Raw genomic sequence first — 16,548 nt, 5'->3', positions numbered from 1 at the left:
ACTCCCGTGTCTCTACTCTATCTAGGCATCGACGTCGCATTTTCAAATGCAAGAACCCGCATATCATAATCAATACCCTCACTACCGTAGACTTCTGGAAGATCGTGGAAGAGGCATTCATCCGTCCTCGCAACATAACTTTTGACCGTCATGTTGGCAGGCGGATTTGGCACAGAACTGCGACTTCGAAAATAAGAAAGAGACTCTGATAAGCGACGTCTTCATCACTAACCTAATGGACCCTGAAATTAAAAAAAAACTCCTCAAACAAACAGTTGAGCCGCGTCAGGCATTAGAGCTAGCAATTAACATGGGACTTGGGATGCGAAACCAGCATCAAACTCAGCAGCATAACAAGATTGTCATTCCGGCTAACGTCAACGCAGTTCAATTCTCTAGTAGCTGTCGAACCCCGAATTGGCAAAATTCGAATAATTTTCCAAGACAAAACAACCGCTCCACTCTCTACTGTTCAAGTTGTGGAGGAATTTGGCTTCCGAATCATCGTGATAAATGTATCGCAAAAGTTAAAACTTTCAACAATTGAGGACTTCTAAACCATTTTGCGAAAGTCTGCAGAAAACAAAAGAACGTGAAACCACAAAATTCCAGGAAAAAGATGGTAAGTGTCGTGGAAGAAGAACCGCATCTCGAGGATTCAGTGAATTTTCTACAACCAGCTAAGCTCTACGAATCGGACTATAGTAGCGGAGAAGGATAATACTGTTGCGGTGGTCGAGAATGCAGTAGAGAAAGTAGAACCCCTCAACATGCCCATCAAGATCGGCAATATCAGCACTACACTACCAGTGGACTCCGGTAGCGCATGCTGTATTCTCAATTGTTCACTCGCATTCCAAGTGGTACAATGTAGTATTCGCGCTTTCTGGATAAGCGAAAAGACGTCCCGCAACATCGGCTTTCTCGAATGAACCAATCCAGGTGGAAGGAAACTTATAATCTCCAATAACGAGCAACGGTTGGACTTGTGAGTCCACAACATTCACCGTTGTAGCTGACGGACTAAAATAACTTATCGGCCATGGCTTGTTTGATCAACTTGGACTAGCAGTGACTCAATCTACATCTCAAAAAAGTAATTGTGTCAACATTTTTTTCTCCAGAATTCAAAGAACAAATCGCAAAAACTTTTCCTGAAGTGATATCGCGCATCGGAAGATCAAAAAACCATGTGGCAAAATCTAAGTTTCACAAAGACTTTCGACCTAGACATCAAAAAAGAAGACGTATTCCCATTTACTTACAAGGAAAAGTCAATAAAGAACTTAAGAAATTGTTAGACGAAAATCATATCGTAAAACTTTCAAGTTGTCCTGATAAATATTTTATATCACCAATAGTGGTCACCGTAAAGAAAGGTTAAACAATAAAGCTTGCACTTGATTCAAAAGTACTAAATAAAGCAATTCACAGGAATAAATATCAGATGCCAAATATTGATACGGTTATCGAATCCATTTCTCAGCAAATTAGTGCCCCTGCGTCGCAAAACACAACAAACTATTCTTCACTAGATTTGAAGTACGCATAGAGTCAATTAAATTTGGATTCTAACATGGCAAATCATTGTAACTTTAACATTATTAGTGGTGATATGACCGGCACTTACAGATTTCAAACAGGATTTTATGGGTTAACAGATATGCCAGCAGAATTTCAAAAAGCAATGGACTTTACCTTAATCGGTCTAAAGAATACTTATTGTTCTATACACGAAATTTTGATCGTCAGCAAGGGGTCTCTGGAAGAACATTAATGTTGTGTCATGAATTGTCTTAAACCCTTAGATGATGAAAATCTTAGGATAAACCTTCCTAAATGTCACTTTGCAAAGTTAGAAATTGATTGACCATTTTTCTCAATCGGGTATCTCGCCCCGTGAAAGCAAAACAGCTGCGAGTTTAGCACTTGAAGCTCCGAAAACTCTAAAGAAACTACGTTCTTTTCTGGGGTCGTTTCATTACATTGGAAAATTTATTCCAAATCTTGCTCAAATTAGTCATCCCTTCCGCCTTTTACTGAAACAGACATAAAAAATCATCTGGACAGAGGAACACGAGAACTGTTTTAATGAAATAAAAAACCTCATCGCGAACGCAACCGCAAATAGTCACTCTAACCCGCAACTCGAGACACGCGTAAAATGTGATACGTCTCGTTCCGGTCTCGGAGCAGCACTTGAACAGCTGACAGTTGATGGGTGGAAACCAATTGAATTTACGTCTCGTTTTTTAAATTCTTTCGAAGAACGCTATTGCGTAAACGATCTTGAACTACTGGGAGTAGTTTGGTCGATTGAAAATTTTTTAAAAATTATCTGTACGGAAAAAGTTTTACAGTTAATACGTATCGTCGAGCTCTTCTATCTATCATGAATAAAATAGATCGAATAAATCATACAAAAGTAGATTAACTCGCTGGACCGATCGTTTACTCCCATTTCAATTTCATATTGAACATCTTCCTGGGGCGAAAATGGGATTAGTTGACTACATTTTTAGACGCCCGTTTCAAAAAGCTAAAAAAAGTCTCCGCGTATGACGAAAAATTTATTGTAGCAAAATTAAGGTTAATTTCTGCATTTATTAAATCATTGGAATTAAATAATACAGAACCTGCACCTCATTTACACCAATTATTAAAAGCACACGACCCCGCATCGCAAATCACACCCTAAAATTGAGGCCAACAATAAGGCGATAAACTTAATTAGCACACATGCAGCACGAGTATAAAAACATTATTATTACAATTCCCCCGCTCCGCAAAATTTAGCCCCAAATACTAACTGTAATTTAAACAATTCAAAATGTGTAGATCCCGCGTCACAAATACCACTTCACTCTTCTCTCGCTAAGCGAAATGCAAACAAGCGTAAACAAATATTCCAAAATTGGAATGAATTAGCTTTCGCGCCGCTCGAGACTGAAATTATTCAATCTAAAATCCAGCCAATTAGGAGGCCTTCCACAAATATTTTTAAAAGTCACCAACCACAATAAAAATCAGTGCTTTTTGCCTCAAATCATCTTACAATTCAGCCGTGCACTTCCAATTCAAAACATTCATTGTCATCTAAGTCTTCTTCAGAAATAAATTATATAAGCAAAACCAGTAACAAAATGACTTCTAAAAAACGCATCACTCGCGTTCGTTTTAAAGACGCATCCCGCACAGCGAATCAGCAAACCTTAAGTCAAAATAAATTTCGCCCCGCAAGTCAGCGTTATAATTCGCCAGGCAATACCCGCACCACAAATCAGCGATCAAATTCGCCAGGCAATACCCGCATCGCAAGTCAGCGACCAAATTCGGTAAACAATACCCGCGCTGCAAGTCCCTGCAAATAACAACGCCAACATCTCCGACTCATTATTCTAATGTCAGTACCTTTTTTACGCCCAGCCCACATGTACCAAAATTTGACTACATTGTGTCCAAGATTTTCAATAAATCTCTAATTGCGTCGTTAACAAGCAAAGACGGAGTGTTAAAAGAGGTACGGGACTGCATACTAACAAATAACGAAAGCCGCCTCAAAGCTCTGAACACGTATATACACTCATATTGGAAAGATCTTCATGTACGTTCTGGGTGTGTGTGTGTATAGTGGACTCCGGTAGCGCATGCAGTATTCTCAATTGTTCACTCGCATTGCAAGTAGTACAAAGTAGTATTCGCGCTTTCTGGATCAGCGAAAAGACGTCCCGCAACATCGGACTTTCTCGAATGAACCAATCCAGGTGGAAGGAAACTTATAATCTCCAATAACCAGCAACGGTTGGACTTGTGATTCCGCAACATTCACCGTTGTAGCTGACGGTCTAAAATAACTAATCGGCCATGACTTGTTTGATCAACTTGGACTAGCAGTGACTCAATCTACATCTCAAAAAAGTAATTGTGTCAACATTTTTTCCTCCAGAATTCAAAGAACAAATCGCAAAATTTTTTCCTGAAGTGATATCTCGCATCGGAAGATCAAAAAACCATGTGGCAAAATCTAAGTTTCACAAAGACTTTCGACCTAGACATCAAAAAAGAAGACGTATTCCCATTTACTTACAAGGAAAAGTCAATAAAGAACTTAAGAAATTGTTAGACGAAAATCATATCGTAAAACTTTCAAGTTGTCCTGATAAATATTTTATATCACGAATAGTGGTCACCGTAAAGAAAGGTTAAACAATAAAGCTTGCACTTGATTCAAAAGTACTAAATAAAGCAATTCACAGGAATAAATATCAGATGCCAAATATTGATACGGTTATCGAATCCATTTCTCAGCAAATTAGTGCCCCTGCGTCGCAAAACACAACAAACTATTCTTCACTAGATTTGAAGTACGCATAGAGTCAATTAAATTTGGATTCTAACATGGCAAATCATTGTAAATTTAACATTATTAGTGGTGATATGACCGGCACTTACAGATTTCAAACAGGATTTTATGGGTTAACAGATATGCCAGCAGAATTTCAAAAAGCAATGGACTTTACCTTAATCGGTCTAAAGAATACTTATTGTTCTATACACGAAATTTTGATCGTCAGCAAGGGGTCTCTGGAAGAACATAAATGCTGTGTCATGAATTGTCTTAAACTATTAGATGATGAAAATCTTAGGATAAACCTTCCTAAATGTCACTTTGCAAAGTTAGAAATTGATTGACCATTTTTCTCAATCGGGTATCTCGCCCCGTGAAAGCAAAACAGCTGCGAGTTTAGCACTTGAAGCTCCGAAAACTCTAAAGAAACTCCGTTCTTTTCTGGGGTCGTTTCATTACATTGGAAAATTTATTCCAAATCTTGCTCAAATTAGTCATCCCTTCCGCCTTTTACTGAAACAGACATAAAAAATCATCTGGACAGAGGAACACTAGAATTGTTTTAATGAAATAAAAAATCTCATCGCGAACGCAACCGCAAATAGTCACTCTAACCCGCAACTCGAGACACGCGTAAAATGTGATACGTCTCGTTCCGGTCTCGGAGCAGCACTTGAACAGCTGACAGTTGATGGGTGGAAACCAATTGAATTTACGTCTCGTTTTTTAAATTCTTTCGAAGAACGCTATAGCGTAAACGATCTTGAACTACTGGGAGTAGTTTGGTCGATTGAAAATTTTTAAAAAATTATCTGTACGGAAAAAGTTTTACAGTTATTACGGATCGTCGAGCTCTTCTATCTATCATGAATAAAATAGATCGAATAAATCATACAAAAGTAGGTTAACTCGCTGGACCGATCGTTTACTCCCCTTTCAATTTCATATTGAACATCTTCCTGGGGCGAAAATGGGATTAGTTGACTACATTTCTAGACGCCCGTTTCAAAAAGCTAAAAAAAGTCTCCGCGTATGACGAAAAATTTATTGTAGCAAAATTAAAGTTAATTTCTGCATTTATTAAATCATTGGAATTAAATAATACAGAACCTGCACCTCATTTACACCAATTATTAAAAGCACACGACCCCGCATCGCAAATCACACCCTAAAACTGAGGCCAACAATAAGGCGATAAACTTAATTAGCACACATGCAGCACGAGTATACAAACATTATTATTACAATTCTCCCGCTCCGCAAAATTTAGCCCCAAATACTAACTGTAATTTAAACAATTTAAAATGTGTAGATCCCGCGTCACAAATACCACTTCACTCTTCTCTCGCTAAGCGAAATGCAAACAAGCGTAAACAAATATTCCAAAATCGGAATGAATTAGCTTTCGCGCCGCGCGAGACTGAAATTATTCAATCTAAAATCCAGCCAATTAGGAGACATTCCACAAATATTTTTAAAAGTCACCAACCACAATAAAAATCAGTGCTTTTTGCCTCAAATCATCTTACAATTCAGCCGTGCACTTCCAATTCAAAACATTCATTGTCATCTAAGTCTTCTTCAGAAATAAATTATATAAGCAAAACCAGTAACAAAATGACTTCTAAAAAACGCATCACTCGCGTTCGTTTTAACGATTCATCCCGCACAGCGAATCGGCAAACCTTAAGTCAAAATAAAACTCGCCCCGCAAGTCAGCGTTCTAATTCGCCAGGCAATAACCGCACCATAAATCAGCGATCAAATTCGCCAGGCAATACCCGCACCGCAAGTCAGCGACCAAATTCGGTAAACAATACCCGCGCTGCAAGTCCCTGCAAATAACAACGCCAACATCTCCGACTCATTATTCTAATGTCAGTACCTTTTTTACGCCCAGCCCATATGTACCAAAATTTGACTACATTGTGTCCAAGATTTTCAATAAATCCCTAATTGCGTCGTTAACAAGCAAAGACGAAGTGTTAAAAGAGGTACGGGACTGCATAATAACAAATAACGAAAGCCGCCTCAAAGCTCTGAACCCGTATATACACTCATATTGGAAAGATCTTCATGTACGTTCTGGGTGTGTGTGTATAGATGAAAAAGTCGCTATACCAAATGTCCTACGAGAGGCATTGATTGATGACATACACTCCAGCCAACCGGGCACATGGGGTATGATATGCATGGCCCCGCATTGCTGATGGCCATACATACGCCGCGAGTTTATTGCAAAAGCTACAGAATGCAAGCCCTGCACTGTGATTGGTAAGAACCTTAAATCTGTTATTCCCACTAAGCAAATTCATCCTCATATACCGTGTGTTGAACCAAATCAAGAAATCCAAATTGATTTTGGAGGTCCATTTTTTGATGAAAAGGGTAACAAAATTTAATTCTTAGCTCCTGTTGAACGTTTTTTTTGAATACCCTACTGCATGTATTTATAACAAATCAAACGGACCAAATGTTCTAAAAATTTTGGAAATGTATTTTGAAAATCACGGAATTTCACGATCTATTCGACTAGATCAGGCAAAATGTTTGGTTGGCAATCAAGAAAAGACGATCTGTATCAAAAATACTATTGATATAATTGAAGCTCCAGTAAACGATCATCGCGCTATTGGATTGGTAGAAAGACTCATTCAAACGATTACAAATAGATTTGCATGGATCAAAGAGGAAAAATCGTATACTAATGCCCTTCATGTAAAGCATGCATTAAAGATAATAATACACCAATTGCAAATAAGTAGGCAGAAAACAACAAAGATCTCACCCTTTGAAGCACACTTTGGAAGAAAACCTAATACCCCGCTGAGCGTGATATCGACCACGCCTAAATTGTCTAATCTCACATATGAAAGCATTGTAAACTACTATTTAGATGAAGACACAGTGACGCCAGAAGAAATAATCCCCGACGACAAATGGGTGAATAACTACCGCAGTGACATTGAGGTCGAGGTAAAAATGTCACGAGCGACGCAAGAAGCAAAAACCAGAGAAAGGGCAAGCACGGATGGCGAATATTGCTTCCTGCGGACGAAGGCCATTCGACCAATTCCTCTAAAAGAGCGAGCGGTTGAGTTGAATTTAGTCAGAAATATTCAAGGAAAATGACGCTCTAAGAAGAACCTAGAGGGATTATATGAGGTGCTTTCTCCTGGCTCGCATATCCTCAAAGTTAGCCCGACGACATCCACAATTAAAGAACCCGGAAAACCCGTGGTGACAATCAGAAATAGCGATATCGCCAAATTCGGGACATAACTGGAGCGGCAAACTCCATTAAAAGCATACGCGGACCGCAGGGGACCAAGATCCGGGGGAAAATTGGTGGAGGAGTTGATCCAAAGCCATGTTAAAGAGTTAACGAGGAAACAGAAGGGAGATAAGAAAATGAAGCACCGCAAGCGAGATCCGGGCAGCGGGGTCTCCTCCTCAAATTTATTTATTTGATGAAGTACATTTTTATACGAAGGCTTTAAATTAGTTCAATTTATTTGCCCTTCATCATTTAGTTCATAATTGTTCATTTAGTATCTTATGATCTGTTCAATACTTCCTCCCTTGGTTTCCTGTTTCGTGATCAGACATGTCTGATCACGCATTCAGAATTTGTTTAAAAGCACTTCCGTTCATTCTCTTGGTTTTGCAATTCAAAATCAGTTGAACAATTCTCTTTGTAATTCCCGCTCCGAGAGTAAGCGTAAAACATTCAAGTCAGGATCTCCCTCCGCGAATCACAGTTTAAGTAAAAATAAGCGCACCCGCATTGCGAGTAGCTACTCTATTTCATCAGAGTACGACATATGATAGAACCACTTCCACGGATAACTATTCGATTACGGACTCTTCTCCGAGAAGACGCGCTCGGCCAAGCACACATGAGATATATCCCGTTCGAGTCTGACAGTACGAGCCGCACAGTCGGCAGCTAATTCAAGATATATCGTCAGCCCTCCACGAGGCTCAGAGCCCTCATCATCAAAGGCCAGGGCAAACTCTTTCACGCCAGCACAAAGTACATTTCACAGAATACCCGGCCCAAACTTCAAATTCTACCAGTTCAAAATTCCTCTGGGGAATAACACCGAACACTGCATCCGCGTCCCCAAACGAAATAGCTATATCTCCACTCCACCGGCGCACACGCTAAAACCCACTGCAGGCTCATTTTCACTCGGTCAATTAGAGAACGAATATGTTGAGGAAGGACTTGACAAGAACCGTGTCCTCGAGTGTACTTGTCTTGCGATTAACCCGCGTTTCACAGAACGCTTTTGGAACACATCAAAGTATTTTTTTGCTCTGGAAGATTGCCAAAATGACTATTTGAAAACTATGTTCAAGAGAGACATTACCCGTATCGTAACTCACAAAATGAATCGTACGAAAATTTTCCATACGATTCACAACTACTTGTTTGTACAACACCATTTTCACTGAACGAACCCTCTTATCCACATCAACTGCAATCGACTTCAATTTGCCAACACGAAGATCACCTCCCCATATTATCTATACTACAACTACATCATTAACACTAGCTATTGCGAAGGAACGTTGAGAAATTTTGATACCATCAAGAACTACCTCCTCTTCGTCCCCCTCTACACTAGGACACATCGTCCAATCCTTGTCCCAATTGAATATCTCCAGTGCATAAAAGGAGGCGCCACAAAGTGCATGTATGGACACACCCTCAAACATCTCTAGAGAGACTGGATTGCGGACAAGCTGGCGAATCGAGATCCATCTGCCGAGGAACAACAAATATTATACCACCTGTTGGCAATGCAGCCACACTGCAAAGATGATTTGTACCCTCGAGCTCTCGCCGTTTGCCTCGCATGGGAGAAGGACTTTCTCGAGTTCTTCCGGGACCCTGACAATCGAGCCCCGGGTTTTGAATTCGAATATCGCTGATGGGTACAGTCCCACCCACTTGCTCATTGTCCCCAAACACAAACGTTGTTATGTTTTTTCTATTCTTTTTATTTTGATTTTTCCTTGTTTATTTGTTACTTCGATTTTCCTTTTCGTTTCCACAAATTGAAGATAAGGATCGTTTTCTTTTCTTTTTTTCTCCGGTTGGAGCTTACTCAGTAGGAATTAAACTTCTATAGTTTAAAGAGTTAAGTAGCTCACACAAAAGCTAACAATGGATTCTAACCAGAAGACGAACTGGTAAATCCGATCGGAACAACTTTTGCATCACATGGAGATGAATTGAAATCTTCTTTTACAAACCGACAGAGACTACAGACTACAACCTTCCATCCAACTGGGAACAAATCTTCACTACAAGACAGTGGGAGACAGTCAGACACTTTTGCAGGACTGACGTTACGGGCCAGCACACGCTGTAACTGGCGCCCTTACAGGTTCCATACCTGAAAAGATGTGGACCACTTACTGACGACTCTAGTCACAGACTTCATTTAACTGTGACCTCAGAAGACGACACAAGTCACCGACTCCAACATTAAACGAGGATGACACATCCAACGTGTTTCAGCTACATTCAACAAATTCGGATGAAAAACTCACAACCCCGGATGGATGCAGCACTTGAAATACTAGATGTATGCGTCTAACCAATCAGAGACTGAGAAGACACTATTCTATTTTATACAGTGCTAGCTCTGCTGTTCATAGTCAGTCTATTAGATAGAGCACGATGTGTATACCGTTGAATCCGGTTTTGTATTATTATACCACCGTAATAATTGAAGTTTATCTTCAGTGTTTTACAGAGTCGGATAGCCTGAGAGAACTAGGTAAGCTTACTTCGCGCGCAGAAATAAGTAGCCCTAACTCTTTATACCTTAAGGCTGTAAAAGGAGCCCAAACCGGTTCCGACTTAGATCTTTAAAAAAGACAGCACACCAATACAATCCAAACACTTTGGATTGTAAAAAACCAAGAGACGTCCAATAACAGCTTCAGCTATTGCTTTGCGGCTTTTAAAAACAATTGCTAAGAATATAAAAGATCGAGTTTATCTGCAAATAATTGTAACTACAGTTCAAATTACAAAAATACTGACTTCACAAATAATTGGAGAAAATAAACGAATACTACAATGTTTTGTCAATTACAGCAGCATAAATAAGAGGTCAGAAACAAAATAAATCAATCACTGAATAATCATATAGGAGGGTGAAATTCAGCTCAGCGGTTTTTATTTTAGTTAAAAGAAATCATTTGACGTTTTCTAATTTTTGATAAATTCTAGAGCTGATAGCACTCAAAACAATTCAAATATAGTCAAGTCAGCTATTAACAAAGTCGTGGATAGATTTTGAGCATTCAAATATAGTAATAGAATAATTATGCTTGTTTCTTTCCCCAAAAATCTTTTTTTTTGCAAATCTATATGCAAAGTTGTTAAATTCTTTTTGTATACTGTATGATTAGAGAACTGGCTGTATTCGATATAATGGGCTGTACATCATCAGTTTCAGATACAGTCATGGAAAAGAACGCTCTTAAAAATGAATACTTTTAAAATATTACAAGAATCTTTCAAAATCATCACATTTGGCTCAAGAAATTGCCGAATCTTACATAGTCAAATCACTTCAAGTTTTGCTTGAATCTAACTATCAGGCAATCAGTGTTCGCTGTCTGTTCGAATTATCAGAACTAAGCATTCATAGTAAATTAATAAAAAGTACCTATCAAAATGAACAAGTCAAGTTGGACGGACCAGAAATTAATTTTGCCGAATTCTACAAAATTGTTGCAAGAACTTTGCCTCACGATGGCAAAATTATTGCATCATTCTTGAAAATATTTACGGTTCCTTTCTCGCAAATTTTTCTTTCGCTTGCAAAAATGCAACACCGTTGATGAGATTGCAAAATTAACGTCTGATCGTGTCTGAACGTGGCAATACAAAATGCCTTTGTTGACCTTAGTGTTGTCAATTCGAGTGGTTTTTGTTTTTTGAGATGCTTAAAATTAGGGAATCTGTTTTAGAACTGGGAAAAGAAACAGTTGCATAATAGTCTGTCAATAATCACGTCAATTATTAGATAATCAGAAATTGCGAAGTCATGACATCGTGAAAGCGTAGCACCAAAACGCAAGATTAAACAATCCAAAAGTGAGTGGGAAAAATAGTCTGGCATAATAGTCGATGCTTTTGCCAAAGAACAGTTTCCGTATGACTCCCAGTCCGTACTTGTCCCACCATTTGCGACTGTTGCTGCCACTGTTATGTGAGGGTAAGGATCCGTTGTAACAGGCAGCGCCGTTTGGAGAGACGTACGCTGAGCACCTGTTAGTTAACATTGCATTGGTTATATGGGTAAAACCTTGTGAAGTTTTTTTGTAGACTAGAACCTTAGATTCCTCTAAGCTTCGTCAAAATAATTTAAGCTTTTACGAAGCTAGAACTATGTTGAAATATCTTTCTTTAGATCAATAAAACCTTATACTTTGTGGATCTTGTGAATGCAAGCTTTTTCCAGTTATTTTGGTAATTATAATTTGACAACTCTACCGTTTGTTTTTTTTATCCTTTCAAAATCCTATCGGACGAAAGAGGCAAATCATAGAGACTCGAAGCTATGTGAGCGCGGATAACCAGAAAGCATAATAAAGTTAATAACTAAAAATAGTCTAAATAAAACTTAAAATGATTATCCTGTGTTCAGTCGTCGTTTTCGAGTGGTTATATACACAGAGTAGCTCTGCGTGCAACAAATTTCAGCAAAAAAACCTGCTCTGTGAAAAAAAAACAAAAAGACATTTTGTGTTTCTGATTAGTCCATCCAAAAATTATTTCCAAAATTTTAGTCTGTACGCCTGATGCTAAACTTCGACAAAAAGAAACTAGATTTTTTTAATTAGAGAAAAGGAGTTACAAAATAATGTGAATAAATAAGAATGCTAGAATGATAAAATTTGCCTCATAAAAAGTTGTACAGAAACAATTTCGTCAAAATTAGGTGCAGGAGAAATTAATCATGAAACTTTCGAAATTTTTGTGCATCTTTTCAGGCAACAACGTTTACAAGAACTGAGAAAAGCAACTCTCAATCAACTTTCGACCCTGGAAAAAAAAACAAAAATGTTCCACCGTGAACAAAGACGCGTGCTTAGTGTTCGTGATTGCCCAATTATATCCGTCTCGTACGCTTCCAGCTCTTGGACAACAAATTTCTATTGAATTGCGTTGAAAATATTTCAAGCTAAAATGCATATAGGAAAAACTGCAGTCAACAACATCAGACACAATTCCAAAAAGAACCCCTTACTAATTTAAATGATCAGGTATTATTTGATGGTCTCTTTCAGACAAAAACCAGACATTTACAGATAATCACAAAAAGGTCAGCGATGAATTATCATAATTCAGTATCCTAAAAATCGCTGTCATTAAAAATTGTAACGAAAATATTGACATCATTACTCTTGCTATGTTTACATTAAGCCCCTTGACTTAAATAATTTCTTCGGCCCTTACTATTAACTAAATTAGGACTTTTTAGGACCTTTTCTGTTTATGCCCCCCCAAGTACGATGTGCTTCCCCAGTTACATAGGAAGTGCCATTACATATTAAATCATTATATAAAAACATGGCACGTTCGTTATGCGCCCATGTTATTGCACCAACGGGGGCACAAACGGAAAAGACCGCAAACTGGGCCAGGAGTGCAAGGCATCTGGCTAATTACACAAACTTTTGCAATTTTTAGGAAGCGGTTACGAAAATATAAACCAAACCGACAACAGTCGAACGAAATACTCTCGAAGTACAGGCGCGGCAATTTAATTCAGATATCAGCCTAGAGATTTTTTCAAGGATGCAAACATAGCCCGCAGATTGCCGGAATAGCTGCGAAAGAATAGACATGCGTGCCATATAATAGAGATAGAAACAGACACAGATCTAAATTGCAATCGACGCCGCTCAAAAAACTAGGCTAAAAAACATCCAGCGATAAATTATTAAAGCTTGTTAAAATTCATTCCACAGAAGCCTCTTATTAGGGACCTTTACTGCATATATGAGATTCTTTGACCTTAAACAAATTCAAATTAAACTTAGGTTTTAAAGTGCAAAAGTCATTTTATTGAGTGAGGTAAGTCACGTATGATCAAAATCTAATCACGCAAATAACCTAAAACCTTTGGCTAAAGTGAGTGAGAAATGACGTCACGCGCGCAAATGACGTTAGTGAGAGGAAAAAGTCATTCAGAAAATTTGACTTTTTCAGCTTTGCTGTGTGAACAAATGTAAAACGAAAAAAGAGCGTCAGACGACAAAACAAAAAAATACAGCAGGACAAGTCCTGAAATACAATCCAAGTATTTGAGTGAAAGACAGACCTAATGAACCTGACCAGCAGATTAATTGAACAATCCCAGCCAACAAGACAAAATCTCAAAAGTTGAGAAACTAAAAGAATCAAACAAACTAACCAAAAAAACGATCATTGCTAAACCCTTGAAGCTTTCAACTTGAAGGCCACATATGACTCATTTCAAAATATTCATTAACTCACGCAAAAACCTTGAAAGAGATGAATCTGCCACTAACAAGAGATAAACTGGACAAATATGACAAATGCATCAAGAAACTGAGAAAATTTTTAAAAATTTTCCAAAAATAGGGCTAAAAAAAGATCAAAACATTTTTTGACTCTGGAGTTCGGTTTTGTAAACAGTCTACAACATTTAAAAATTTTCGTTGGCCAGTAAAGATAGTTCAAGTCAGACAATGACAAAAAAATTGAAAAATTTGAAAAAAAAACGAAAATTTTAAATTGCAAGCTTTACTTAAAAAATTCCCTACAATTGCAAATTGAAAAAATTGGAAACTATTTTATTGCCCCTATAAACTATGTAATAACATACTAGCAAACCCTATAGGAGGTTCCCTGGCCACTGACAAAAAATTTCAAAAATTTAGAAAATTGGCAACTTTATCAAAAGATTGGTAAAAGATATTTAGATGTTGAATACCATTCCATGGCAAAAATTTTCAGTAAACTATTAGCAAACCCTAGTTGAAGCTTCTTGCCCCCTGGGGCTGGAAAACTTGAATAATGACAATAAATGTCAGGAAATTTAAAAAAAAAACAAGTTTGATTAAAAAAATTGGTAAAATTCATGAAATTAAAATGTTTAAAACGACTTCATTACCACTAGAAACTATGCAATAACCTATTATTCAACCACAGAGGAGCTTTTTTGACATCAAAGTCCGAAACAACTCAAAAAATGACAAAAGATTTCAAACAATTTGAACAAATTAGTATAAATTACCGTGTTTATGTTTAAAGTAGCAATAGATATAGAGCTTAAAGTGGCCGTAAAAAGCAATTGCGTCTTGCAAAGGACCTTTATCAACTTTAATAAACCTCAATTTCAGACTGGTCTAACAAAAAATCCAAAATATGACGAAAAAGTGCTAAAAATTTCATTATTTTAGGCTCCAAAACTCCCAAAAATGACTTTTTAACCTGGAATTACGGTCTTCCCAGTAGCTTCATCACTGTGAGTACTTGAGGGACTACTAAACGCGGGCCTCTAATTAAACTTGATGCCCACTGAGCTTTACCAGTTTATCCCGTTTTGAAAGTCATCAAAACAGGTGTGAAAACATCTTACAAAAATAAAAAAAAACATAGCAGGACAAGTCCTGAAATACAATTCAAAGAATTGAATGAAAAACTCAGACGTACTATACCTGACGAGCAGATCAATTGAGCAATGCCAGCCAAAACACAACCAAAATTATCTCAAAAATTCGAAAAACTAAAAGAATCAAAACTAAACAAAATAAACTCAATGCTAAAAATCGAAGCTTTGAAACCTAAGGCAAATTTTTTCCCTTTAAAAATAGCTATTTCAAAAATATGTTCAAATCAATTTTTCTTTCTGAAATCGGTCCACTATTATATCTGCAAGACCTGAAAAATATTCATTGGCCCTTGAAGATCGGTTGACTCGAAAATGACCAAAAAATTTAAGAAAAGAAATCAATTGCAAGTTATCAGAAAATGTTGCTGAAAAGCGTGATGTAAATATCTTCAGATTCATTTATGAGTCTCTAGAGGCTACCCAGTAACCCAATTCCAAGCTTTAAAAAACTCATTGGCTCATAGATCGATAGGTAAAAATTTTTAGAAAAAATTTCAAACTTCAAAAAATAGAAATTCGTTCTATTAAAATGTTGAAAGCCATTCAATTGCCCCTAGTAACTATTTAATAACATTATGACAAACACTGGATGAGGTTACCTGTCTACTGAGATAAGAAAAAATAAATAAAATACAAATGTTTTGAAAAAACTCGAAAAAAATTGCAAATTTTATCAAAAAACTTCCAAAAGTCGAAAGTTTATATTGTTGAAAACAAATCCATTGAAACTAAAAACCATCCAGTAACTTTTTATCAGAACGTGGAATAAGTTTTCTCGCACTTGAGAATAGAGAAATATCAAAAACTGACAAAAATTCTAGGAAACCTTAAAAAAATTGCAGATTTCATCCAAAAAATGCTAAAATTCGAGACATTAAAATGTTAAAAACCCTTCCATTGTTACTAGAAACTTTGAAGTGCCCTATTAACAAAACTTAAAGGAGACTGCCTGGTCCTTGAAGCTGGAAAAACTAAAAAAAAGACAAAAATTTTCAACTAAAAATTTTTCAGTAAATTATTACCCATCCCCTAATGAGGTTTTCTGGCCCCTGGGACTCAAAATACTTGATTAATGACAAAAATTGTCAAAAAAATGAAAAAAATTGCAAGGTTTGTCAAAAAATGCTAAAATTCATGATGGCAAAAAGTTGAAAACCATACCATTCCCACTAGAAACTATGCAGGAATCTATCATCAAACCCTTTATCAAACTCTAGAGGAGATTTCTGGGCACCTAGGGCTAAAAAACTCAAAAAACGACAAAAATTTTCAAAAAACCTGAAAAAAATTGCAAAAATTAGTATCCTTTCGCGTGTTTGTGTTTGTAGTACCAAAATTTATAGCTCATAAAATGGTCATAACAAGCAATTTTGTGACGCAAAAGACCTTAATCAACTTTTAAAAACTTCAACCTAAGACTAATCAAACGAAAAACTCAAAAAGTCACAAAAAACATGAAAAATTGCATCATTTTGAGCCAAAAAAATTCCTAAAAATGACCTTTTAACCTTAAATTAAGGCCAT

The 16,548-nt window shown here is 37.1% G+C and overlaps 1 protein-coding gene across 11 annotated transcripts in view; it reads right to left on the bottom strand.

Moving 5' to 3' along the window:
• Positions 1-11,328: 11,328 nt before the first annotated feature.
• Positions 11,329-16,548, bottom strand: part of LOC142337728 (gamma-aminobutyric acid receptor subunit pi-like) — a 107,765-nt gene continuing 102,545 nt past the window's right edge. For all 11 annotated transcript variants that reach the window (XM_075387197.1, XM_075387194.1, XM_075387195.1 and 8 more), the window contains one exon: positions 11,329-11,648. In XM_075387197.1, coding sequence (XP_075243312.1) covers positions 11,423-11,648 — 226 coding nt within the window. In that variant the 3' untranslated portion in view covers positions 11,329-11,422. The remainder of the gene's footprint in view (positions 11,649-16,548) is intronic.

The sequence above is a fragment of the Convolutriloba macropyga genome, chromosome 4, assembly GCF_964194025.1.
Source record: "Convolutriloba macropyga chromosome 4, txConMacr16.3, whole genome shotgun sequence".
Classification (NCBI taxonomy): domain Eukaryota; kingdom Metazoa; phylum Xenacoelomorpha; order Acoela; family Convolutidae; genus Convolutriloba; species Convolutriloba macropyga.
This window is presented reverse-complemented; position numbering and strand designations above follow the sequence as displayed.